The sequence below is a fragment of the Macrobrachium nipponense genome, chromosome 22, assembly GCF_015104395.2.
Source record: "Macrobrachium nipponense isolate FS-2020 chromosome 22, ASM1510439v2, whole genome shotgun sequence".
Taxonomy (NCBI): Eukaryota; Metazoa; Arthropoda; class Malacostraca; order Decapoda; family Palaemonidae; genus Macrobrachium; species Macrobrachium nipponense.
This window is the reverse complement of record NC_087213.1, coordinates 31,091,765-31,117,623: the sequence shown is the minus strand read 5'-3', so window position 1 is coordinate 31,117,623 and position 25,859 is coordinate 31,091,765. Positions and strand designations below refer to the sequence as shown.

Below are 25,859 nucleotides of genomic sequence, written 5' to 3'. Positions count from 1 at the left end.
ATGTGCTTACCTACTGCCCCAGCCACTTTTCCTTTGGCTGCAGGGACAGTGCATAAAAGTCAAGGTGGGATTCAGTAAATGAAAGACTAAAGTTTGTATATCAAGGAAAAATGCAAATTACCTTACAGTGTTTGCCCATATTTACAGGGGATGCGTATCAGACCCCCAGCGAATGGCTAGAATCCACAAATAGTTAAAACCCCTATTAAAATGCTTAAAACTGCATATTTTGTTAGTTGAAACTCAAGAAAAACCCACTAAAAATGTTTACACTTTCTTTTAATAGTTTTATCACAAAATATGCATTTTATGATGAAAATGATAAAAAAACAGGAATTTGTGGTTATTTTTCATAGAAAAATACTACAAATACACTTATTTCGCACGAATAATGGGTACATATGGTCCATAGAAAAATCCGCAAATGCCGAGAACGCAAATACGGGGGTCCACTGTAATATTTAACATAACATTAGATATGCTTACACATTAGGTGGGTTGTAGTCCCTGTTAACTGAATCAAGTTAAATAGCACTTGGAAATGTCATGTTCTTGGTTTTGCTTTAAAGCAGGGAACATCACGGCTCCTGTAACCTACCAGTAAGATGAAATGGTCGACATGAGGAGTAGGGCCCTGGGCGAAAAAGTATTCAAGTAAGGAAAAAAACATGGGAGATTTATGAAATTCCTTGAAAAGGAATTAAACACTGAAGACAGGTACTTCTGTTCAAACTTTACCTATGCACCCTTTCCATCCTTGTTAAAAGAAAGTGCAGAGGAAGACATGTTAGACACTATGCTAAGATTGGGTGCTCAAAGTGAAAATAGAACATGTATCTAGTCTGACACAGCTTATACTTCAGCCTAGATGCTGATCTAGAATGGAATTGGGGAATAGAGTTCATTCACAGTATTCATCCTCTAAGGCTTACATAAAGCCTGTGAACGATGTCCAGCTGGTAGAATGACGGAACGGTACCTCACAACCTAGGCATCCATTACGCAACTGCGTCAGGTCCCAAGAATATATCTAAGGCCCTGAATGATGTAGTACCTCTAGTAGAATAAGGAGAGGAAGGCTCTCATTGCCCAGAAGCACAAAAATTGTCAGAAAAGCCTAAGGCATATCCTATGTCCTGGCGTGGGTGAAGTTTTTCTTCTTCTTGTGTCTCCTGAAAGACCCTAAGGGTTGGGGGAGGGGGGGGGGGGGGGGGGGGGGGGGTGGGGGGGGGGGGGGGGGGGGGGGGGGGGTGGGGTGGGGGGGGGGGGGGGGGGGGGGGGGGGAGAAGGAAGGTGCTCCAAACATAAATACATGTGAATGCTCAATCTTGAGACCAAGCACCTCCAGAGTGAGCAGGTTGACAAGCATACTCCTAAATGATATTCCCTCAGGATTAAGCAAGAAAGGGCCTTGCCTAAGTGGGTAAGTATAAGGAAACCCATACCTGCTCAGACAGAGGCTTCAACAATTGCCTGTGGAATAGGGGGGCCACCTCCTCCTTTTGAAAAGGTAGAGCACTCATGAGAACATGAAGGACTACTTGCAGAGGACTTAGACTTCCCCAGCATTCCTCCTCCCATAAGGGGAGGAGAGGTGGAGCATCAACGTCAAGCAAGAGTGTGATGGAAAAAGAGTTTCACTTAATCATTCAGGTCTAGCTTCCTCCCTGAAGAGCAGCAGTAGTCTCATTAGAGACTACTTCATTGAACTCTTAGTGACTTCAGCAGCATTAAACAACATAGTGTGTTACACCAAGAGCAAATGCAGCCGGTGACATCAAAAGGGTAGACTTCCTGACAATGTGTAGGATAATGTGTATAATCCCACATCTCAAGATATTGCCTTCTCCTTAGAAGGGATGTAATTAGGGTAAGTCTTGCTGGAGGGACTTGGTATAATAAAAGGGCAAGAAATAGGCAACATCTGACTCTTACCTCTTTTACCTAATGCATCCAAACATCAATACCTTCTCCCATACAACTACAATACTGCTGAAATTGCAAGGAAGATTAATATTCACAACAGCAGCAGTCATTAAAATAAAAATTAAGGGGATGAAGGAACTAACCCTTCAAACCTCCAAAAGGATGTAAAAAAACAAAAAACTAGCAAGTTCAACTTAATATATTCAGGAGAAGCACAGCAATAATCCTCATACGGCAGTAGATCAACAAAAAGTGGTTAGTGTTGGTGAGTGAGTGAGGGGTATGCGGTCACTAACGCCTCTTAACCACCAGTTAACTCCCTTACGTATTACTAAGTTCAATGACTGATTCCAGCTCACACTAAAGGATACTACTACATATATGAAATTTGACAGTTTATTTCTGTATGAACATTTTGTATTTCTGTAGGACCAGAGGGCTCTTGAATGTAACGTTACTTACAGGGAAATATAACTTACAGAAATCTTTTTGGGGTATCAGTATTATTTTTTAATTTGGTTCTGTATGGTCTAAATCCTTAGTACAAGTAGCTCAGAATTGCAGTTGAACTTCAAACTGTCATATGGTGTGTTTTACAAGTGCATTTGTACAACTCTTTTATAAATGGAAGACAGTAACAGTGAAGTTGTGTAAAGTTCTTGTGAAAAAGAGGGACTACGTACTAAATTAATAAATACAGCTTGCATCTTCATGACATTAGTAGTTGCAATCAGCATTCACAATAAAGAAAAGAATAACAAGTGGGTAAAGGTAATGAGCATTTTTTTCCTCGGTGAGGGAAGGTAAGGAGTGGTCTGGTGAGAATGGATCATTTTGTGAGATATCGGAAGATGTGAGAGGCTGTTAAGTTTTCAGACAATTAATCAGATCTGGTCATAAGTTACTCTAATCAAGAGTTTACTTCTATTGTCAATTAGGCACTTGACCAAGTATATTATGGGTAAATATAGTTGTTTCCCCCAACCTGTAACCCACCCACCCTCTAGACTGCCTTGTGTCATTAGACTTTCAAAACTACCAGGGATCCAAGGAATGTCTTTAAAAAGAGGTCTGTACCCTTTGTCACCTTTCTCTCAGCCATCTAACATCTTTAACCAACTCTCTCAGAAAAATTTATTTGGTAGAGGTTAGCACTCATGTTAACCCTACTCACTAATCATCATCATTTTGCAAGAGTGACTGATCTGTGTGATCTTGTTATCTAGGGGCATGGTATTCCTGTTACTCTGGTAGTGTCTGAACAACACGTCAGTAGTACTCCAGTTATTTCAATATTTACCTGCCCTCATTTCTGACATTGATCCTTTCCATCTAACTCAATCACCCTCAGTTGACTGGTACTTCTCTGTACTTATTTGTAATAGCAATCCTTCCTTTGTCACTGCTTCAGGTGTTGTCCAGATGGCTTCTGCTGTCATCTAAGCAGAGTTGTCACTCAGGTTGAAACTTTCATTTCTTTGGAATTTGTTGCTGAAGCACAAGGCAGATAGTTTGTCTTCTGCGGTGACATTATGTGAAATCCTCTACCTTCTCCCACCCAACTATCTCCCAACAAATCATCTGATGCTTCCCAAAGCATCCCGTGACATCACTGCTGCTGCTCCTGACTGTGTCACTGTCTCAGACACCTATCACTTACTGTAATTTACTGTTTTCTTCCATCTTGGTTGTTCCTTAAGACTAAGGACTGCAACCTTCATTCAGATGGTTAAGAAGTTAAAGCTTATTTGATTCTGTTCAGGTGCATTTTGAGGCAATCTCCAATGTGTATCCCTTGAAGCTGGTTCACAGAATGCCACTGCTGCCGTTTAAGTTTTGCAAAGTTCTTAGAGCTACATGTTATGATACAGATGTCAGAGTTCCTTTTAAGATGCAGATTTTTCAAGTTTCTCGACCCATGGAAGCCAAAAGCTTTCATATCAGTAAGGTGCTTTGGCTTAATATAGATCAAGCACATGTGAAGTTGGTATACCATTCTTAGCACAACTGCTCCCAAGATGTATCTGGTTAAAAAAAGAATAAATAAATAAATAAATATTAGTACTGAAGGGGCAGTAGTTCTTGATGACACATTGGAGCATTACCCTTACCTTGGAAGACCTATTTCCGAAGCTTCAGGAGGAATATAAAGTTTTTTATAATTCCGTTTTAAAGTAACAGGAACAGATGTGTTCCTATTTATCTTGCAAAGTAGCTCCAACTCAATGATCAGTAGCTGCTTTTGGCAGACTTGTCGTCTCCTTAACTCTGAAGCATTTAGGGACATCACCAAAGATGTTTTAAGTCAGGAGAATAGAGAATTCTTAGCATAGTCTTTGAAGTCTTCCTTCTAGCATCCTAAGCCTGCAACCTTTTCCACATCAATATCAACCCAAACTACCCTCGAGTTCTTCTGCTTCAGTAAGCTCTTTCGAGGTGATCAAGGCTCATGCTCATAGTGAAAGAATAGCAAAGGAAACCATAACTGATGTTTCGAACTCCCAAGGCCACCTACAGAGTATTCTCAAGAAAGGACAATTTGAGATTATCTCTTTTAGATAAGAGTGGTTTGTGGTGGTAGGTTTCTGTTTCCTAATATTAGCAGTTATGACTTGGACCATTGATGGATGGTCTTGTTTGTAAATTTTTCATAAGTTGTATTTTAATAGAGATCATTCACATTCACAATTGATCCCTGATCCCTTTTTCCTGTCAAGAGCAATGTGCAGTAAATATGTTTTGCTGTTGAACTTCTCAGCTCCAAAGGTCCTTTATTCCTTACACCATTGGACTGTGGAACATTCTCCTTGAGATGTTTGTGCAACTGGAACTTCAAAAGTTCTCCTAAAATTGTAATAATTACTTTGTTTTATCTGTTTGTTAATTGACTTTTTCTTGTTTAATAAGAGAGATCTCTTCTTTCTATATTTCCCTTACCTCCTCCTACCTCTTCCCTGTGTGCTTGTTCCATATAAATATGATTAATCTTCCGAGTAATATATTAATAATAATAACAAAATACCTTTTGTTCCTATTCCATCCCTGTTGGCATCCCTAATATCCTACATGACCCACCCTCTTCACATAGATCTGAAACTTTGGAGGAGATCTGACAGCTGTTACACTAGGTTACAATAGAGCCAATTTTACAAGATTTTTTCATTTTTCTTGTTTCGAAGGTCTCAGGGTGGCTGGAGACCAGTAATGGACATTTCCAATCTCAGAAAGTTAGTTAATTTTGTTTCTTTTTCAACTGAGTCATTCAGTTCAGCTTTATTGCCTTCCAAAAGAGTGACTGGATGTATTTTGTTGATATGCAGGATCTGTACTTCCTTGTCCTGATCTTTCCTCAATTGAGGAAGTGTCTATGCATTGCCTCCAAACTAAGGAAGCATCTATGCATTTCCTCCAATTGAAAACTGTATGGTGGTATGAGTAAAGAGCCACATGTATTCTCCCTTGTTATGAGTAAAGAGCCACATGTATTCTCCCTTGTTATGAGTAAAGAGCCACATGTATTCTCCCATGTTTTGGCTCCATTAGTCAGAGGGAGTCACCTGCTAAGAGTCTTGAGTTCTCCTAAATTTAGAAGACTTGCCAAGTCATTTCAGGCAATCTTGAGGATGAAGGACTGGATACTGCAATTGGCCTCGGCATTGTGCATTCTGATCAATATCACAAATTTATGCTTCTTCTAACCCAGTGAACTGTTTACCTGGGGATGAAGATCAATACTCTCTCTTTTTGGGGCATTTTCCATCACTGCTGATAGAATCTAAACCCTTAAAAGCCTTGAGCAAAGAACTGGCTACCTTCTCTGGGTCACTTAAGTCTCTTCAGTGAAGTTTGTTAATATGGTCTAAAATGACCAATTCCATTTTATCTCAAGACCTCTTGGGTCTGGTCTCGTCTTCTGGCTTCCACTCCAATCATAATTTCTTCAGGTCTTTATGTTCTCTTTGTTGGTGGAGAGATTGATCAAGACTGTTGACGTGTCTGCCTTTAGACCTCTTAAGCCCAAACCTCATTTTGTCCTCAGTTGCTTTGGGGTCATGTTTGTGAAGCCATTCTAGAGAACATCGAAATGTTAAGAAGTTGGCCTGTATAGGAGAGCAAGATGCATACAAACAATCTAAGAACTTTTGGCAGATTGGAAGGTCTTATGCAAGCATAATACTTGATCAGAGACATGATTATCACAGTCTAAACCAACAATTTAACTTCTCTTTGTTACATAGGAAGTAGCAATCAAGAAATTTATTCAGGCTAGCAGATAAAACTTCTTTGGACACAGTCCACAACGTAATTCCTCTACCACAATTTATCCATGGGAGAAAACACGAACCATATCATCGCAGACCAACTCAACAGGAAAGGGCAGGTCTTCTGACAGAATGGTCACTTCATTGACAAGTATACAAGAAGTTGTTCATTCACAAGTAAACAAGTTGTACCTTTGGTGAGGCCTGAATATTGATTTGTTTACAGACTCCCAACATGCAGAACTCCCAGTTTACTTCAAGATCTCTGGCATGGATAGTTGATGCTTTTCTTCTCGAGTAGTTTGACTCTAGAAATTATGCTTTTCCTTCATTTTCACTCCTGAGTAAAGTTTTCAACACACTGTGAGTATCTGAGACCTCAAGCAGCTGTTAGCTCTTGGTGGCCCTAAAGAAAATGGTTTCCTGAGCTACCTTTCCTGGCAGTAAAAGTTCTGTAGCTTCTTCCAATCACAAATGATTTTCGTAGCAAGTCCATCTGTCAAGATTCCATTAAAATCTCCAAAAGTTTCATCTGACCTTATAGAAATTGTTAACTGTCTCATGCAAGCTAGTCTTTCAAGAGCAGCTAGGAAGCCAATCCTTGAATCTAGAAGGCCCTCGACTCTTAGGCCTTGTCAACAACAGCAGTCAGTTTATTGATCTTGGCGCTTTTCCTAATTTCCAGCACCCATACTTCTGAAGACAACCCAATAAAGTTCTTCCAGTATCTCAGGTGTGCAAAGCAACTTTTTCATCCAGGGCTTAAAGTATACGTATAGCTCTAACTTATACAATACAGAGGTACCTTGAGATACGAAATTAATCCGTTCCGAGGCGGCTTTCGTATCATGAGCTTTTCGTATCTTGAACCGCATTTTACATGTAAAATGGCTAATCCGTTCCAAGCCCTACAAAAACACCCCAGTAAATTTTATAATAAAGCTAAATTGACCAATAAACAATGAAATACTACAACAATTTGGACCATTCAATACCTAACTTAATACATACTAGTACTAATATGAACGTACCTGTAAATAAAGTGTATTAGTGTACATGGTATACAGCAAATACCGTATGTACATACATATGTAGTAAAATGTGGAACCTTACCTTTCAAGTGAGGCTATCTCCGAAAGTGGCGACAGAGGAGGACAAACGGCAGAAAACTTCTTACAGTATGTACACTTAACTTTACGAAACATATTAACAAAACTGTAGCACTTAACTTTACAAAAAACTTATAATTAAAATTTTTTTTTCTTTCTTTTTTTTATTTTTACATTTTTTTTTTACTTTTTTATACTTTTTTTTTTCAATTTCTTCACCACTTTCAACTTTGTTTTTTCGTAGTATCAATTGGTTCTTCCTTTTTGCTTACTCCTACTAAAGGCCTCTTTAAAAAATAACTATCCAAGGAGGATTGCTTCTGCCTACTTTTAACAATGTTCCTGAAACGACTCAGACAAACATCATCGAACTGCTCAAGCATACGACCTGTGTAAGCCTTTTCGGGGCGTCTTTTCTACAAATGATTGCACCTTATAAAAAGCAGCTAGAACATCCTTAATTTCTGCTGTTGTCGTAGGGTCGTCGTCGTCCTCCTCGCCACTGCTAGAGAACTCTTCTTTAATGACGTTATGTTGCATGGCCTCCAACTCCTTCAGGTCATCCGTCGTAAGCTCCTCTTGGTGCTCCTCGAGAAGGTCATTGATGTTGTCCTCGTCGACAACCAGCCCCATGGACTTGCTGAGTGCAACGATCTAGTTAAGATCTGGTTGCGAAAGTTTCAGGATCGTCAACTATTCGTGAATCTGCAGCACCAGCTTCGCCCATGTCGAATCCCTCGAAGTCTCGGGTGGATACGGCATCAGGCCAGTTTCCTACACAAAGAATTCAAGGTTCGCCTCGAAACCTCCTGCCAAGCTTGATCGATGAGTCAGGTGCATGTGACAACATCGAAATGCTCCTTCCAAAATTCACGCAAGGTGAGGTTTGTGGTATCGGTGATGTCGAAATATCTCTTGAAAAGATGGTTTTGTATACAGCTCCTTGAAGTTCAATATCACTTGCTGGTCCATGGGCTGGAGGAGGGGTGGTGTTAGGCAGAAGATAAAGAACCTTGATGAAAGAATACACCGCTAGGATATATTCCTCGAGGCCAGGAGGGTGAGCAGGGGCATTGTCCAACAACAGCAGACATTTCAGAGGGAGGCGCTTCTCTTCCAAGAATTTCTTCACTGTTAGGCCGAAACACAGATTTACCCACTTGGTGAACAAAAGTCTCGTTACCCAGGCTTTTGCATTAGCCCTCCACATCACCGGAAGCTTCTCCTTTAGCACTTTGTGGGCCTTGAAGGCTCGAGGAGTCTGAATGATAAGACAAGTAGGGGCTTCACCTTGCAATCCCCACTGGCGTTGGAACAAAGTGGGAGCGTAAGCCTGTCTTTCATAGGCTTATGCTCGGGTAGCTTCTTCTCTTCCTGTGATGTACGTCCGACGAGGCATTTTTTCCAAAAAAGGTCAGTCTCATCACAGTTGAAGACTTGCTGAGAACTGTAGCCTCCCTTGATTGTCATCTTGTCGAACGTCTTAATATAGGCTTCAGCCGCTTTCGTGTCCGAGCTGGCCGCCTCCCCATGCCGCACCACCGAATGGATGCCAGTCCGTTTACGGAATTTTTTGAACCACCCATGAGAAGCCTTGAACTCTTGGGCTGGCATCGAAGTCCCTTCTCCTCCATCGTCTTCGGCCTGGGCAATCAAATCGCCAAAAATGGCGCTGGCCTTGTGGTAGATTGCCGTCTCTGTTATCGTATCGCCTATCGCCAGCGATTTCTTTGTCTTTTATCCAGACAAGAAGCAGCCGTTCCATCTCGTCGTGCACGTGGCTCCTCTTGCTAGACAAAATAGTCACGCCCTTGGAAGGTGTAGCTGCTTTGATGGCATCCTTATGCTTAAGGATGGTGCCTATTGTCGACGGATTTCGGCCGTATTCCTTGGTGATCACACTCAATCGCATGCCAGCTTCATACTTTTTTATCAACTACATTTTTGTCTCCAAAAAAAGCATCCTCTTCTTTCCTACTTCAACTTTCTTGGGACCCATGACTACGTATATACTGTACGTAATTAAGTTATGTAGTACGTATACGTATGAAGTAAAGTTCTCACACAACACGATAAAGTAGTACATACTACAACGAAATCACTAACAAATTTACATTAATAAACAAAATCGTATAGAACGAACGAATTCCAAGTGCTTATGATACCGATGATGCCGCCGAGTGGCCGAAAAAGCACGCCGCTACGTAGATGCACGATGGGATCATGGGAGAGATGCTGACCAATAGGAGAGCAGGATCTTATGGCAGTGACTAGCATCAAGAACAAATGGGAGAGTGGGAGGATGGTGGCGAGTCTACTAAGTTGGCGGTGCGCAAGTTTTAAAATTGTTATTGCTGGTCCGGCCGAATCTCGGGACTTTACAGCAACCACCTTTCGTATCTTGAACAATTTTCGTATCTAGAGCAAAAAAAATCTTCGTATTTGCTTTCGTATCTCGAGTTTTTCGTATGTTGAGCCTTTCGTATGTCGAGGTACCACTGTATTCAGTTCTGAGGCATGCTAACTTGAATATCACTCAGGACATTGGAAGAGGTCTTCTGATTCTTTGGGCTGGAAGCCCTTAAAATTTCCTACCATTGTTTAGGATGGAATTTGGATATAGCCCTTAAATTAGATGTTACCTCAGACTGAGCCTTTGGATGAAGCCTCCCTCAAGAGCTTATCCCTCTAGTGTATGGGTGAGCTTCAACCCCCTTCTTTTTATGGCTTTGTTCAAGGGGACACTTTTTTTTCTCCCATTGTTTAGGGCTATAAACAATGCCAAAGCAAAGCTCACTCCAAATTTGTGGACAGTGCCTAATTCAACTATACTTTAGTAGCCGATGAGAAGTTTTGTTATGTCCAGTTATAGCTCTAAGGATTTATTAAGACGCCAATTTTTGAGTAGTGGTAGTAAAAAGTAGTAAAGAATTTATTCTCTGGTGTTAGGTTAAACACTGCTATGTTCAGGAATGCTCTTTTTTCTATATTCCTTAATTGAGTCAATGCATGTAAAATTGAATCCTGATTGTTTGCCATCGTCTGAAACTAAAAACTCGCAAAATCTGTGCACTAAGCACATATTTCAATTTCTTAAAAGATTTTTTGCTAGAGGAGATTGTCAACACCACTAAATGCACAAGGAACTCAATTTTTTTCTTTGTATAGTTTTGGAAGACATAAAATTTTGTATGAACTTTGGGAGCATGAAGGTACAAATTAGTGTACAAGAGAGTACCTTCAAATCTTTGTTTATTTTGAATGCCCATCACACCTAATAGCACGAAGATGTAAGCCAACTGTAGCTAAGCTGCATCCCATAAAATGTAACACTGTAAGCATAATGATACTTACCATTATTTGCCATCTCTGATAAATCATCTTTGTCCACATCCTTCTGGCATTTTATCTTTATGCTATTAGAACATCTGGAATAAAAAGTATAGTTTACAATGAAACGAAACTAGACAAATACAATCATGTTCAAATTAAACATGAATAGTAGTAACCACATGACCCTGGAGTTAATTTATGAAAACAGGGTTTTGAATAAAGTATAGGCAGGTTAATGGAATTTTGTCTATATATCTATTCATTGTTAAAAATAGGGTTGGAGTACCAAATCTATCATTACACTGTATTCAGGATTTATCTTCATAGGGCACATTAAGGATGACCTGGATAGCTAGGTTGTTAGATAGCTGAAAGCATATCAGGAATTTTTTTAAATGCTAGTAATTTTGGGTCTGTATTGGTGCTTGCACGACCAGTAATTAGCATGCTGATGATAAAAACTACATTCTGCATATACTAGACAGCAATTTTATTTCACTGGAATAAAAGTAGAGTAACAAATACTTTGTTTCTTTTGCACTGTCCACAACCAAATGCATACCCATTTATAAAGGTAAATTTTGTATTTGAAAATTTAACAAATTATACAGAATAAATTCAAAGCAATATGGAGATTTACTGACCACTAAATAAAATGTGCATTCATATATTTATTTATTCTGTGTAACATCCAACACCAGGTTAGCTTAACAGACTATGGGTATTCCCTCCTACAACCAACCCTTCTTGCCAGTGACCTACAAAGCACCCAGACTGAAGATACAATGGTACAAGCTTTGGAACAGTACTGAAGGAAGTGGAACATGGCCTACAGGTAACTCAGCCCTGGGCAGCTTCGCTCACTACTGTCCCATCTATGGGCATGCAGAATGAGGAAGCTTTGGCCCTGCAAGTCTGTACTGTACACAGAGCCTTCATCCCATATACTCTAGTCCTACCCTTCTTATATTTGATATGTTACAATGTAAGTATGCTTAACCCTTAAACGCTGAAGGGGTATAATAAAAATCGTCTCCCGTATGCCGAGGGGGTCTCGGAGTGAGCACCGAAGCAGAAAAAATATTTTTTTCAAAAAATCACAGCGCGCTTGGTTTTCAAGATTAAGAGTTCATTTTTGGCTCCTTTTTTTGTCATTGCCTGAAGTTTAGTATGCAACCATCAGAAATGAAAAAAATATCATTATCATATATAAATAATGCGATATATGACAGCACGAAAACAAAATTTCATATATAATTGTATACGTATTCAAATCGCGCTGTGAGCAAAATGGTTAAAGCTAAAGAGTTAATTTTTGTTGTTGTATTGTACACTAAATTGCGATCATTTTGGTATATAAAACAATCAAAGCAACAAACAGAAAATATTATCACAAAATGATGCATAAATTCGTAACGCGCGGACGTAAAATTTTTTTTTCACAAATTCACCATAAATCTAAATATTGTTCTAGAGACTTCCAATTTGTTTCAAAATGAAGATAAATGATTGAATATGACTATACTGTAAGAGTTTTAGCTTACAATTGCAGTTATTGACCATTTCGAATGAGTTAAAGTTGAACAAATGTCAAATTTTTTATATATTTTTTTTTATATGCAAATATTTCAAAAAATGAGAAAAGCTACAACCTTTAATTATTTTTTGTTGTATTCTACATGAAATTGCGCACATTTTCATATATAAAACTATGAAACGCCTAATATGAAATGGAGCAAATATTCCGAGAATGCGACATACGCATTTCGGAGATTTGCAGCAGAGAATCCGCGTGCAGAGGGAAGGAAAGTTTTTTTTAAATTCACCATAAATCTAAATATTGTGCTAGAGACTTTGAATTGGTTTCAAAATAAAGATAAATGACTGAATATTACTAGACTGTAAGAGTTTTAGCTTACAATTGTGTTTTTTTACCATTTCGGTAGAGTCAAAGTTGACCGAACGTGGTTTTTTTTCTATTTATCGTGATTTATATGCAAATATTTATAAAATGATAAAAGCTACAACCTTCAATTATTATTTGTTGTATTCTACATAAAATTGCGCAAATTTTCATTTATAAAACTATGTAACGGCTAATTTAAAATGGTTCAAACATTACGACAATGGCACGTATGATTTTTCCGGAAGAGTTACCACGCGGACGTAAGGAAAGTTTTTTTCTTGTAAATTCACCATAAATCGAAATATTGTGCTAGAGTTCCAATTTGTTGCAAAATGAAGGTAAATGATTGAATATTACTAAAATATAAGAGTTTTAGCTTACAATTGCATTTTTCGACCATTTCGGTGTAGTCAAAGTTGACCAAAGGTTGAAACTTTGGCACTTATCGTTATTTACATGAATATATTTCAAAACTGATGAAAGCTACAATTATGAGTATTTTTTAGTTGTATTCTACATGAAATTGCGCACATTTTCATATATAATACTCCATGTAACGGCTAATTTAAAATAGTGCAAAAATTATGTCAAAGTGACTAAATAATTTCTGAGATGTGTCACTGATACTTTTTAGTGCGGTAAGAATGAAATTTGCGTTTGCGCGCCTGCGTAAAGATTGTAAACAAAACAACACCTTGATCCGTGAACTCCCAGCATCCCCCAAGGCACGTGATTCAAAAGTTTTCGGCTGGTAGGCCTATAAGTATTTTTCTGCGAATTTTTAAAAAAACTTTTCTATGTCGACGTAAAATACGTCCAATCGGCACCCGACAGACAATTTATCTCGACATAAAATACGTCCAATAGGCGTTTAAGGGTTAATAACAGTAAAGCAAATAGGAACTTCACTTGCCCAATATACAAGCATGCAGATTACACAGAACCACCTCACTTGGCCAGTGGCCACCTGTCATCCCCTAACTTTTAATCTCCATCTAGAATACTGAATGACTTCTCTTGAGCAGTATAAATTATCTTCTTAGTGTTTCCTTACGAGAGCTGAACAAAACAATGCATTCATAAATATAACAAGTGAATTTTTATAAGTAAGCTAAATCTGGGAGGTGCAGTGATATAAAGATAAAACATAAAAATTTGGGAATTTAAAAGTCAGTAGTGTACATGTATATTATATACACACAGGCCCAACAAAGTTCCATTTGTATCTTCAGGCAGTAGTTTCCATTTTATAAACAAACTTAACAATAAATGGAGCATCTGGACTTCTGGAGCTTTAATATCCTTTAAAGTGTTTTATTTACTCTTGTTCTGCTTTAATATCCCTGGGAGTTTTGTTTCCTCTTGTTTCATATGCTATGAGTGAAAATGTAAAACTCCAATTGTTAACTACTAATGCAGCCCTCCACTGACCAACTTGTGAGTAATGTTGAATTATTACTTTAATGCTTATTACTTTATTATTATGTATTGTCCACTCACTATTCTAGAAATATGGTCAGTGAATTTTTGTGGATTCTAAATAAGTGTTAATACATATATTTATTTGCAGAATATCTCTCTCTTCAATACATCATATTTATCCTGACAACCACTCCACTATACGTCATGAGTGCTGGTAGTGTCCTGCATTTTGTTGGCCGTTTTGGTATTATGCCTGCTGTGGATTCTAGGCAACGCATCACTTTGTCAGCTGAACTCTGTGAAAGTGCTGATTTTGTCTGGCCCCAAGCAACTTGTCATCTTTAACCCTTAATGGATGGATATACTCACATGAATAGTAAAAACAAATTTTGGGTGGTGGACAGATTTACTCATGGTGAGTAACAATATTACGCACCATCGATTTGGGGGAATCGTGCAGGAAATAGGTGCCATTACTTCTATAGCCCATAAATTCACTAATGGCAACTTTTAGACTGGCTAAAATCAAATGGGTGGCTCATAAGAGTTAGTTGTGATCTTGACTTCAAGGGATGATGCACTGCCTCTCCCTCATATGATATCTTTTTATAAATTTGCTCATAAATATGCCAAGGGTTGATGTTGATTTTAGTTCTTATCTTTTATAATAGTATGTCAGTTATAAATGTAATTTTGCAAAGAAAAGTGCTAAGAAACATTAGAAAAAACGTATAAATAAAACAAAAGTTACTGCATCTTTGTTCTCAGTAAACTAACAAATATTTTTCAACAAATATGCTACAACAAATATGCTCAGCATGTGTTACTGATTTTATTTCTAATCTTTTTTGATATTGTGCGAGCTGTAAGTATAATTTTACAAAATAAAATAAATTTTCTTAAAAATCACATGTATAACCTGGTAAAATTTATGATTGTGTTGTAAAAGAGGCCCCACAAGGAGTTGTAAATAGTAATTTTCAACTACTCGTGGAAGGTAGGGAAAAGTTTTTTGAATTTATGTCTTACACAATGTGCATATGCATATCTTCTTTCAATTGATGTGTTTTTTCTTAAATTAGCCAATCTCAAAGTTTTGCCAGCCTGGGGTGCTGCATATTGATTAATTACCCCAGCTCCTTAGGGTTAACATGAGTTTATGCAACTATCATGGGAAATGAAAGAAAAAGTCATTCTGTGCAGAAAATATTCTATAAACATATGCATTTTAAGGCTTCGTTTGTCAGTGGGATGAAATTTTAAAAATAACCGTTATCATTAAACAGGCAATTAAGTGCTGCACAGATGTCGGAGTGAGTAGTCAGGGATATGAGGGGGAGGGTGATGGAGCTGATCACTTCACTTGTTACTCTGAACAGTCTTGTTTTTCTGCCAAGATAAGTGGGCATGTCCGGTTACGTATCAAATTCCAGATTCTTTTTGAGAGCAAGAAACTGAAGACAATACCTTGCCATTCCAGTAACGTGGAATATGCAGGTATGATGTTTATTTATGGGTTTTGCAACAGTTCCATTTCTCCACTGTTATACAAAAAAGGAAATCAGCCATTAGGCCGAAGTGAGTAAAATACCTCTGAATCAAATGTTACAAATGGACCCACTGCATTTGTGGGGTTGCATACTTTTTACATAATTACAATAATTACTTTTTTATGAGATTTGAATATTAAAGTATTTTATTTATTACAACTATTATAAGATATGTTTGCAAAAGACTAGGAGATTGCATCATTTTTAGTCGCTTTGTTCTTTCAAATAAGATAGGTTTTTATCATTGAACTTGTAAGTAATAAAGATAGAATATTCTCTCTAAATATGATATATAATTTTAATCTACTTTACTATAATAGCAATGGTAATAATAGTTACTATATGAATAGACAAATAAAAAAAAATCCTTACAAAGCAAATAAACTATTGTAAACAGTAAATGCTGCTATAGCAACTAGAAAGACCATTCATTTTTCGAGAAGAGGAAAAAAAATTTTATATCATGGGATATGAAAATATAAAGTAATTAACATTATCATTACACTCTCTGATATACAGTATAATAAGTTGTAATGGTTAGTTGTCAAAAATAGGCTTAACATCACAAGCTAACAAAGTGTGTAGTAAGTAAAAATACGCTATCCTCTACCAGGCCCAAAAACAAGCCCGTTATACCCAACGCCCTCCTCACCCATGAGTGACAACTGACAGCCCCACTACCTGTGGTACTACCTCACCACCTATTCATTGCGCAAAATGCCACATTGTGCAATAAAAGCAGCTTTGATGGTTTATAACAAAATAAGGTAATTCTAAAGAATAACTCCACACAGACTGCAAGAAACGTAATTGCGAATACGACATCCACTAGGGATTGGGGCGTCCAATGTATTTCGCCGTGTTTAGTACTGGCCCCTGGGGGTTAATTACAGTCGACCGCCCAAAAATAACGGTAAATTCTTAATAAGCAACCCGAATACTAAAGGAGACTGTACTTTTCCAAAGAAGTACCCGACGGGGAGTTATTTAGATTTACCCAAAATAATAAAGAGGAGGTGGGAAAAAATACTTGGTTGACACATGCACGAAGTACTAGTGTTCCTCCAATATTCACAGGGGATGGGTACCAGATACCACTCCCCCCCGCACGAGTAGCTCGAACCTGCGAATAGTTAGAAAATCCCCTCTAAAATACTTAAATCTGCCTATCTTGAAAGTTCAAATACCAAATGTATACTTAAAGTATCATCCTACATCAAATATACCATTGAATTGGTATTATTAATATTTCAAAGTCATCTGAAACACTTTACTATTAGAAATATATACACAGTCAATAACAGAGAGAGAGAGAGACTATTATCATATTACTATATTAATCTCAGAGATTATATTAATACAATTTCAAAGTCATCTTAAACATTAGTAGGTACCCTTAAAGATAATATGTACATACGTACTTCTAACACTTGCAGCCAAGATCTTACCTTACCTTACAGACCTTACAGTTCGTTCGGGTTGCCCCAGGTCCCTCAGTGTGAGGCGCCTCTAATGTCTACCAGAGAGTTGCTAGTACATCTTCCGGTATATTTTGCATCTTCCAATCTTGGATGGTCTGGGATGCAGTTTAGATATTTGTCGAGCTTATTCTTAAACACATCTACGCTCACTCCTGATATATTCCTCAGATGAGCTGGCAACGCATTGAATAGACGCTGCATTATCGATGCTGGTGCGTAGTGGATTAATGTTCTGTGTGCTTTCCTTATTTTTCCTGGTATAGTTTTGGGCACTATTAATCTACCTCTGCTTGCTCTTTCTGATATTTTTAGTTCCATGATATTTTCTGTTATTCCTTCTATCTGTTTCCATGCCTGAATTATCATGTAGCGTTCTCTTCTCCTTTCTAGACTATATAATTTTAAGGATTGTAGTCTTTCCCAGTAGTCTAGGTCCTTAACTTCTTCTATTCTAGCTGTAAAGGACCTTTGTACACTCTCTATTTGTGCAATATCCTTTTGATAGTGTGGGTACCATATCATATTGCAATATTCAAGTGGACTACGAACATATGTTTTATAAAGCATAATCATGTGTTCAGCTTTTCTTGTTTTGAAGTGCCGTAACAACATTCCCATTTTTGCTTTACATTTTGCCAACAGAATGGCTATTTGATCATTGCATAACATGTTCCTATTCATCATCACACCAAGGTCTTTAACTGCTTCCTTATTTGTGATTGTCTCATTATTAGGTCCCCTATATGCATATAGCTTTCCTTCTCTGTCTCCATAATTTATTGATTCAAATTTATCAGAGTTAAATACCATCCTATTTACCTCTGCCCAATCATATACTTTGTTAAGGTCTCTTTGTAGAGCGTTCCTATCTTCATCACAAGTAATTTCTCTACTTATTCTTGTGTCATCAGCGAAACTACTCACTACCGAATCCTTAACATTACTGTCTATGTCTTCAATCATAATAACAAACAATATTGCAGCTAGCACCGTACCTTGTGGCACACCGGATATTACCTTGGTTTCATCCGATTTCTCATCGTTTGCAATAACTATCTGTTTTCTGTTGTGTAAAAATTCTTTTAACCATCTTCCTACTTTATCTACGATATTGTGTTTTCTAATTTTCTTTGCTAATATATTATGGTCTACTTTGTCAAAAGCTTTTGCAAAGTCTAGATAAACCACATCTGTTTCATTTCCGCTTTTCATATTTTTGAATATGTTCTCACGGTGGACTAACAGTTGGGTTTGTGTACTTTTTCCGGGTACGAAACCGTGTTGTCCTATATTAAACAAATTATTTTTTATTAAATGTTTCATAATATTTTTCTTCATTACCCTTTCATACACTTTCATAATATGTGATGTTAGACTCACAGGCCTATAATTACTTGCCTCTAGTCTTGATCCACTTTTGAAAGTAGGGGTGATATATGCTAATTTGTGCTCATCATAAATCTTGCCTGTATCTACACTTTGTCTTAATAATATTGCAAGTGGCTTTGCGATAGAATGAACTACTTTCTTTAACAAAATAGCAGGGACTCCATCCGGCCCTGCAGCAGCTCCATTTTTAATTTCATTAATTGCCTGCACAATATCAGCTTCATTAATTTCTATGTCAGCTAAATATTCACTATTTTCGTCCCTTACTTCTATATCATTATCTTCATTATCTATTCTAGGGGTGAATTCTCTCTTATATCGTTCTGCCAGTATGTTGCAAATTTCCTTTTTTTCATTCGTTAATCTCCCTTCAATTCTCAGAGGGCCTATTTCTATTCTTCTTTTATTCATCTTCTTCGCATATGAGTATAGTAATAGTTTGGGGTTTTGCTTGATATTTAATAGTGTTTTTTCTTCCAAGTCCCGTTTTTCATTTTCTTTTGATTGTATAATCTTTTGTTCTGCATTTTCTATCTTACTTTTTAGTCTATACTTTCCACGCATTTTTTCAAGACCTTTTTTCCACTTTCTGATTTTCTGGAACAAGATCTTTCTGTCTCTTGGTATGCATGAATGATGTTTACTTTTCTTCTTCGGTATATATTTATCCACTATTTTCTCCAATATTTTATATAATATCTCCGTATTTACCCTTATGTCATCACTTACGAAAATGTTATCCCAATCTTTGTTTAATTCTTCATTAATTTCTGACCATTTTATATTTTTACTGTAGAAGTTGTATTTTCCATATCCTTCCCACTTTTTCATTTCTTGCTTATCTCTATTTTCACTTGCTTTGGAATGAACTGTTAATTCTATGACATTATGATCTGAAATACTCGCATTATAAACTATTATTTCTTTAACATAATTCATCTCGTTCACAAATACTAGGTCTAAAGTATTTTCCTTTCTTGTTGGCAGGTGATTTATTTGTTCGAATGTTGTATTCTAGTAGCATATCTAATAGCTTTTCAAATTGCCTCTTATCTTCTGCACTACTATTACTCTCTTTTTTATATGTATAAGTACAACCACAGTCTCCTATTCGTTCTTTCCATTCTACGAAAGGAAAGTTGAAGTCACCAGATAGGAGAATAGTCCAGTCCTTGTGATTTCTACATATATCATCCAATTTTTCAATTATTAAGTCAAACTCTTTAGTATTAGGAGGTCTATATATTACTATGTTCATCAATTTTTCAGATTCAAATTCTACCGCTATTAGTTCACATTCTGAGTTACTATATTTCTCATATATTTTTCCTTGTTTTTTGTCTTTCCCATATATTGTGGTTTCCCCTTGATTCCTATTTTTTCTATCTGATCTATAAGTTTGGAACCCTTTTATTTGATCATCATTCCCAGTCTCTTGGGAATACCAGGTTTCACTTATATTCATTATATCTATTTTCTTTCATTTTGGGTTAGTTTCTTCTAAGTACTCTATTTTTCTTTTTGAGTTACTCGTAACTAAACCCTGCGCATTCATCACTATGATGGTTTGCGTGTTTTCTCCTTCATTTAATATTGGTAGTAATAAGGATTTTCCCATGTCTCTTTCCTGTTCTGGTATGCTGTTCTTTTTTTCATTTCCAGAAATTCTGACATTAAAAAATCCAACTTTTCCATAATATTTGATCTTCCTTCATCATAATTATTCATTTTGTGTCTGAATCTGCAATTTTCTCCATTTCTGCAATATCCTCTTGCATAATAAATACAGTTATTATCTCTTGAGTAGAATTTCGGAGCTGATGCTTTGAAATTTTTTGCTGACACCTCTGCATATCTCATTGGTGGTTTGCTTTTCTCTTTTACCTGATATTCTTGATTTCTCTCTTTATTTGTTTCTTTCTTATTTTGGATTTTATTACTTGGTTGGTTATTTATTTGATTATGATTCATGGCTACAGGGTGCATATATTTGCATTTTTTGTCGAACTTACATCCTTTTCCTTCTTTTAGGTTTTTACATATTTTTGGATGCAGATCTCTGCAATCATCCCCATAGAGAAGGAGTTACCACTATGACATGCGTATCTTGTCGAGAGAGAGAGAGAGAGAGAGAGAGAGAGAGAGAGAGAGAGAGAGAGAGAGAGAGAGAGAGAGAGAAATTGCACAAAAACCATTAAAATCATTGACCATTATATGGCACCACTCCCCTCCCCGTCACATTACTCAAAAAATTTGAAAGCTTCCTGAGTTTTGAGCTTCTCTGGAGTTAAGAGAAGGTAGGGAAATGGATACAAAGAAAGACGAAGGGAAGAATTTTCATTTGAAATTACACTTATCTCATTATTATTTTTAAATATTAATAAACATTTACATCTACCATAAAAATTCTCTCATCTCTGTACGATAGAGGAGTTTTCTTTACTTAAGTGAAATGGAAAGGTTATTATTATTTCTTTAAAATACTACCACATACGAATTTTGTAATTAGTTATATAGGCGGCCCTCGGTTAGCGGCCAGGATTCCGTTCCTGGCTGCCGACGCTAAGCGATTTTAAAGCCTAAGGCTGCCACACACCTTTTTTCGGAATACTAGAACAGTTAACAGCGCCCTAGACCAGTCAAACGGCGCCGTGATCCCACAATGGCACAATATGTCAAATTATATTTCTGCAGTATAGTACTATAGAATTTACTGTACAGTGTATCATAGTATTATTATAAGGTAAAGTGAAAAAAACCTAGCTTTAATCCTTTGGATGTCTACAGTATGTAAAGATATAATAAGGTTTTATACAGTGTACTGGTAGCTGTAGTGTTCAAGTTATGATCATTTGTCTTACGATAATCCGATTTTATGAGAAACCAAATTACAATAACCTAACTTTATCCCATCTTCTAGTTACATAAGTTCAAAAACAGCAAAAGAGAATGATGAAAGTATGGTTTTAACGTTATACTTATTGCGAAAAAGTGTACAGCCATGAACAACCAAACGAGAAACAACATTTTTTTTTCTAAGTACAACCGAATTGGATAACAACATCTGTTTAGCTTGTACGTATTTCAATAATTGTACTAAAGTACACTATTACTGTATAGTTGTTATAAAAGTCGTTATGTAGAATAGGACTGAGATATCTTAATGTAATAACTTTACTCGCTATAGATCAAAGATCAATATAGATCAAAGATCAAACAGGAAATATACTGTTAAATTTAAACCTAGTTATAGCTGAAGCTGAGAAAACTGTTCAAGCTGCTAATGACCATTATCATGCATTGGCAACAAGGCTAAAACTCCAGTAAACATATGCCATCAAACACAACCGTAGATAAAATTGATATTAAATCATTTTAATCAAAACTGCTGTGCTTGAAAAAACACATTTTACTGTTGGTTTCACCGGGATATAAGATAAATAATGTACAGTTCGTATTACGATATATAAAGGAAAATTGCGAACGGAATCACATTTTTTTTACTCAATGAACATGCCGCCAACGTAATCAGTTAACGAAAAAAAAATTAGGTCACAATCACAACAAGACATATTCAAGTCATATTTCCACCTAAAAACATGTATAAGGAAAAATAACCTTGTCTCACATAAGTCAAGTATCTAGATATTCGTTTATGCTACCTAGAAGCAAGAAAATTTGCTCAGAATTGCTTTAATTATGGTGAAACAAACTCTTATTCGCCATCAGCTGATTTCCAAACCAAAACATTGACCGCTCTGCGGAATACTGGCTTAGATTTACCGTAGTATTTTATAATACAATAATATGAGAATACATACAATATTATTGGATACAGTGAAGTAATGTACAGGTAACGACCTACTTACGACCTTGCGACATACGTCTGATCGACTTTAAGACTATTATTTTCGGCAGAACGTGCATACAAACGTACGATACTTTTTCCTGCAGCATCCGTGCATCTCTAGAGTCCTGCGGCCGCGCTCACTCAGTGTTGCCTGTAGCTCGGTACTGAACGCATCTCTCGCTCTGCTGTGTTCATTTTTCAATTGTATTTTTGAATGTTTTCTATTTTTGCACCTGTACTTTGTATTTTTCAACATTAAACAAATTGTACTGTAGCATCCAGTGTTTAAATTAAACCTGACAAAAGTAACAACAGGAAACCGTATGATGCATAGAGAAACGGGTTTGCTATGAACTTAACAAACGTAACAATACGCAATGTCGTGTACGAGATGTTACAAATGGTATAAAAATTCCAAGAAATCATAACTAGTAAATACAATAAGTACCGTATATTTCGGTGTATTAGTTGACCCTTTAGCCCCAAAAAATTATGCCAAAATTAGGGGGTCGACTTATCTAACAGTAAAAAAAAGTGAATCTTTATTATTTTGGCATATCGGTACAGGAATCCAGGCTTTACAGTTGGCTAATAACAATGACAGCCTTGCTGAGGTAACTATGTATGTAAATACCAGTATTAAAAACATTTCACACTGTAATATGACAATAATAATACATTAGAACATCCATTACCTTAAATAAAATGAAAAAAAATCAAAGTAACTTGAAGAAACCCCAATCGCACAGCAAGTGTAAACATTGCGTAGCCATTTGTAGTACAGTAATTGAGAAGGATGCGTTCACTGACAATTTTGTATTTACCGGGGTATTGTTCAAAAACATTTATGGTATGAAATCTTTATTTATCACTAAATAAAATAAAAGAAATTTGTATTTAATAGTAAATATGTATTTAAAATCCTTCAAAATTACTTGAGTCATCGTCACTTTAATTAAACAATTCATCAAACAAATTATCATTCACAGTTTCATCAGGATCCCAGTTTGAATCTGGTGAATCATCTGCAGGTTCGTTTTCCCTCAAATGAGCCTGTTTATGCCATAGAAGAACCAATGGTCAAGGAATATTCCAACATAATAATAAAATACCGGCACGTTGTTTTAACAACCCAATCAAAACATTAACTTGAGTGGCAGTTTGTACATACATATATACTTAGGCTGTTATGCAGCGTTACTTAGCGCTTTGTTTGTTTACATTACACTCGAGTAATGTATCTTTCGTTTCGTCATTTCTAATCATATTTGCCGGTATATTCATCTTTGACAAACGTTAACAGTAAGGCGTAGTAATGACATGTGTATATACGTAGGTGTGAGATGTTAAACATGCTACAAAAATGTAAAGAAATCATAACTAGGAAATATAATACACATTCTAAAGAAAAAGACATCAAAATAAATTAGCTAAAGAAGGGGTTGAATTTTTACATATATGAACTTGTGAAAGGGTATCGTAAAGTACTATCGTAATATATGACAATAACAATATGCACTAAGAATGGTAGTACAATGGTTTCAATGATAATGAATGTTAAATAATAATGAATTATGACTTAAATATGATAACATAAGTAATAATCTAAGAAAATGTTGATAAAATATGACTTTCACATAATGTCAATATCATTACACAATATGTATATGTACGATAAACTCTACGGTAATTTAGCAGATATCGAATTGCGTCCAAATCGTGTTACAACTGGTTTTGCAGAACCAATTGCGGTCGTAAGTAGGTCACTACCTGTATATCTTTTTATAAGATTTATGGAAAAGATACATAGTATTTACTTTTTCTTCTGTGCTTATCTTAATTTTCATCACTATGCCATCTACGTAGCAGTGGCATTTCGAGCTCGTACGGTCGTACCTCAATTTTTTTATCAAGTAACAAAGCAAAAAATCAACAGAGTTGCAGTTATATTTTGTACTTCTATCCCATGGAAAAACGAACAAATTGCAGTGTTGCAAAATCGAATGTATACACGAGTTTTGTCTTTTAAAATCAATTTATGCAACAATTGTAAATATAATTTGTTATAAAAACATGATTCAATGGTTCGGGCGCGACTGAACAACCTATAGTCTTCATCATGTGAAGGGCTGTTACAAAGACTTCAAATGGACATGCATACTGCCACTGTATCGTATTTCTGTACAAAAATTTAAAAAATACCGTTACAGTGGGCCCCCCGTATTCGCATTCTCCGGATTCGCGGACTCATGGATTCCTCTCAGGACCTTATCTACCCATTATTTGCAGGGGATTCGCTTATTCGCGGGTTTTTTCCGGCGATAAATCTTGCACGGATTAGAGTATTCCTTACAGAGTTATTGCCAATAAACATGCTTGCATGGTCTATGAAACCCATAGTAGGTAAGTTTCATAACTGTTTAACACAAATTTGAAATAACATTGTTAAAAATGCAGGATCCTCTATGACAACATACAGACATGATACAAACAAATTATTTATGTAATAACACACGATGTATGATTACTTAAAATAATAAGTGATATCACTTAAAATAATAAGTGATTCCACATTGGTTTAGAGAAAGAAATATTGCCCAACTACAAATGAAACAATATACATAAGTGACAACTAAACAAAATAAACATTAATAAAGAAAACAATTTTATATTGCTAAACACTATATTAGATAAAAACATTTAAACTGCTTTAAAGCCTACCTTTGCTGCAAATATGCCTGAGTTGCTGGGTCATCTTTCAGAAATGAATGAATACTATTGTAATAATCCACGCGGAATCCAGGCTTCATTCCATTCATCTGCTTCTCGCGAAGAGCTAAATACCGAATCTACAAAATCAAACTTAAGTTAATGCTTTATATACATCCAACAACAGGGAATCAGTTTCATAAAAAAAAATGCAATTTTAATGAGGCAAATGCTGCAAATAGACACTTAGAACATATGACTAGGACAATATACAACAAAAATATTCCAACAAAGAATGTAAATTTGCACAATCTATGCCTATGTCATATAGGCAGTCCCCTGGTTACACAAGACTCAGCTTTTGCCATTAAAAGGTTATGACGTTCTTCACATATATTCATAAAAATTTATTTCCTAGTTACAATGCATGTTCCGGGTTTACAACACCAGTCCAACAGAATACATACTTTAATATGGCTCCAAAACAGCAGAATGGTCAAAATTTGGAGTTTTTTTATGAAAATCTCAATCAAAATTCAGGTTATGTCATTTTCAAGACATCAAAAGGATTAAACATTACATTTTCTCACGATTTTCGATGACGTCCCGGGTTACGGCGATTTTCAGCTTACGCTGCAGCACTAGAACAGAACCCCGGTTGTAAACCAGGGACTGCCTGTAATTGTAAAACATTTTTACAAGGCCCCTATACTGTTAGTAGGATTAAAATTTAATGTGCCTTATAGTGGTTAATCTCCCAAAGCTTAAGCATATGTCATTTGGATAACATGAAATAGTTAACAGGAGTATTAGCTAAATACCACCAGCATCAAGGTTTATCATCATGGTGCACATTGGCCCCTCAGATGGGTCAGAAGCAGAGATTTTGTTTAGGGTTGCAAAGGCAAAACAAGCACCCTGC

The 25,859-nt window shown here is 36.4% G+C and overlaps 1 protein-coding gene across 1 annotated transcript in view; it reads right to left on the bottom strand.

The window, feature by feature from the left end:
- LOC135198577 (uncharacterized) overlaps positions 1–25,859 on the bottom strand; it is a 65,930-nt gene that overhangs the window by 19,996 nt on the left and 20,075 nt on the right. Inside the window, exons 3-4 of the mRNA XM_064226293.1 lie at positions 24,950–25,077; positions 10,652–10,725 (exon numbers count right to left, since the gene is read on the bottom strand). Of these exons, the coding sequence (XP_064082363.1) occupies positions 10,652–10,725; positions 24,950–25,077 (202 nt within the window). The remainder of the gene's footprint in view (positions 1–10,651; positions 10,726–24,949; positions 25,078–25,859) is intronic.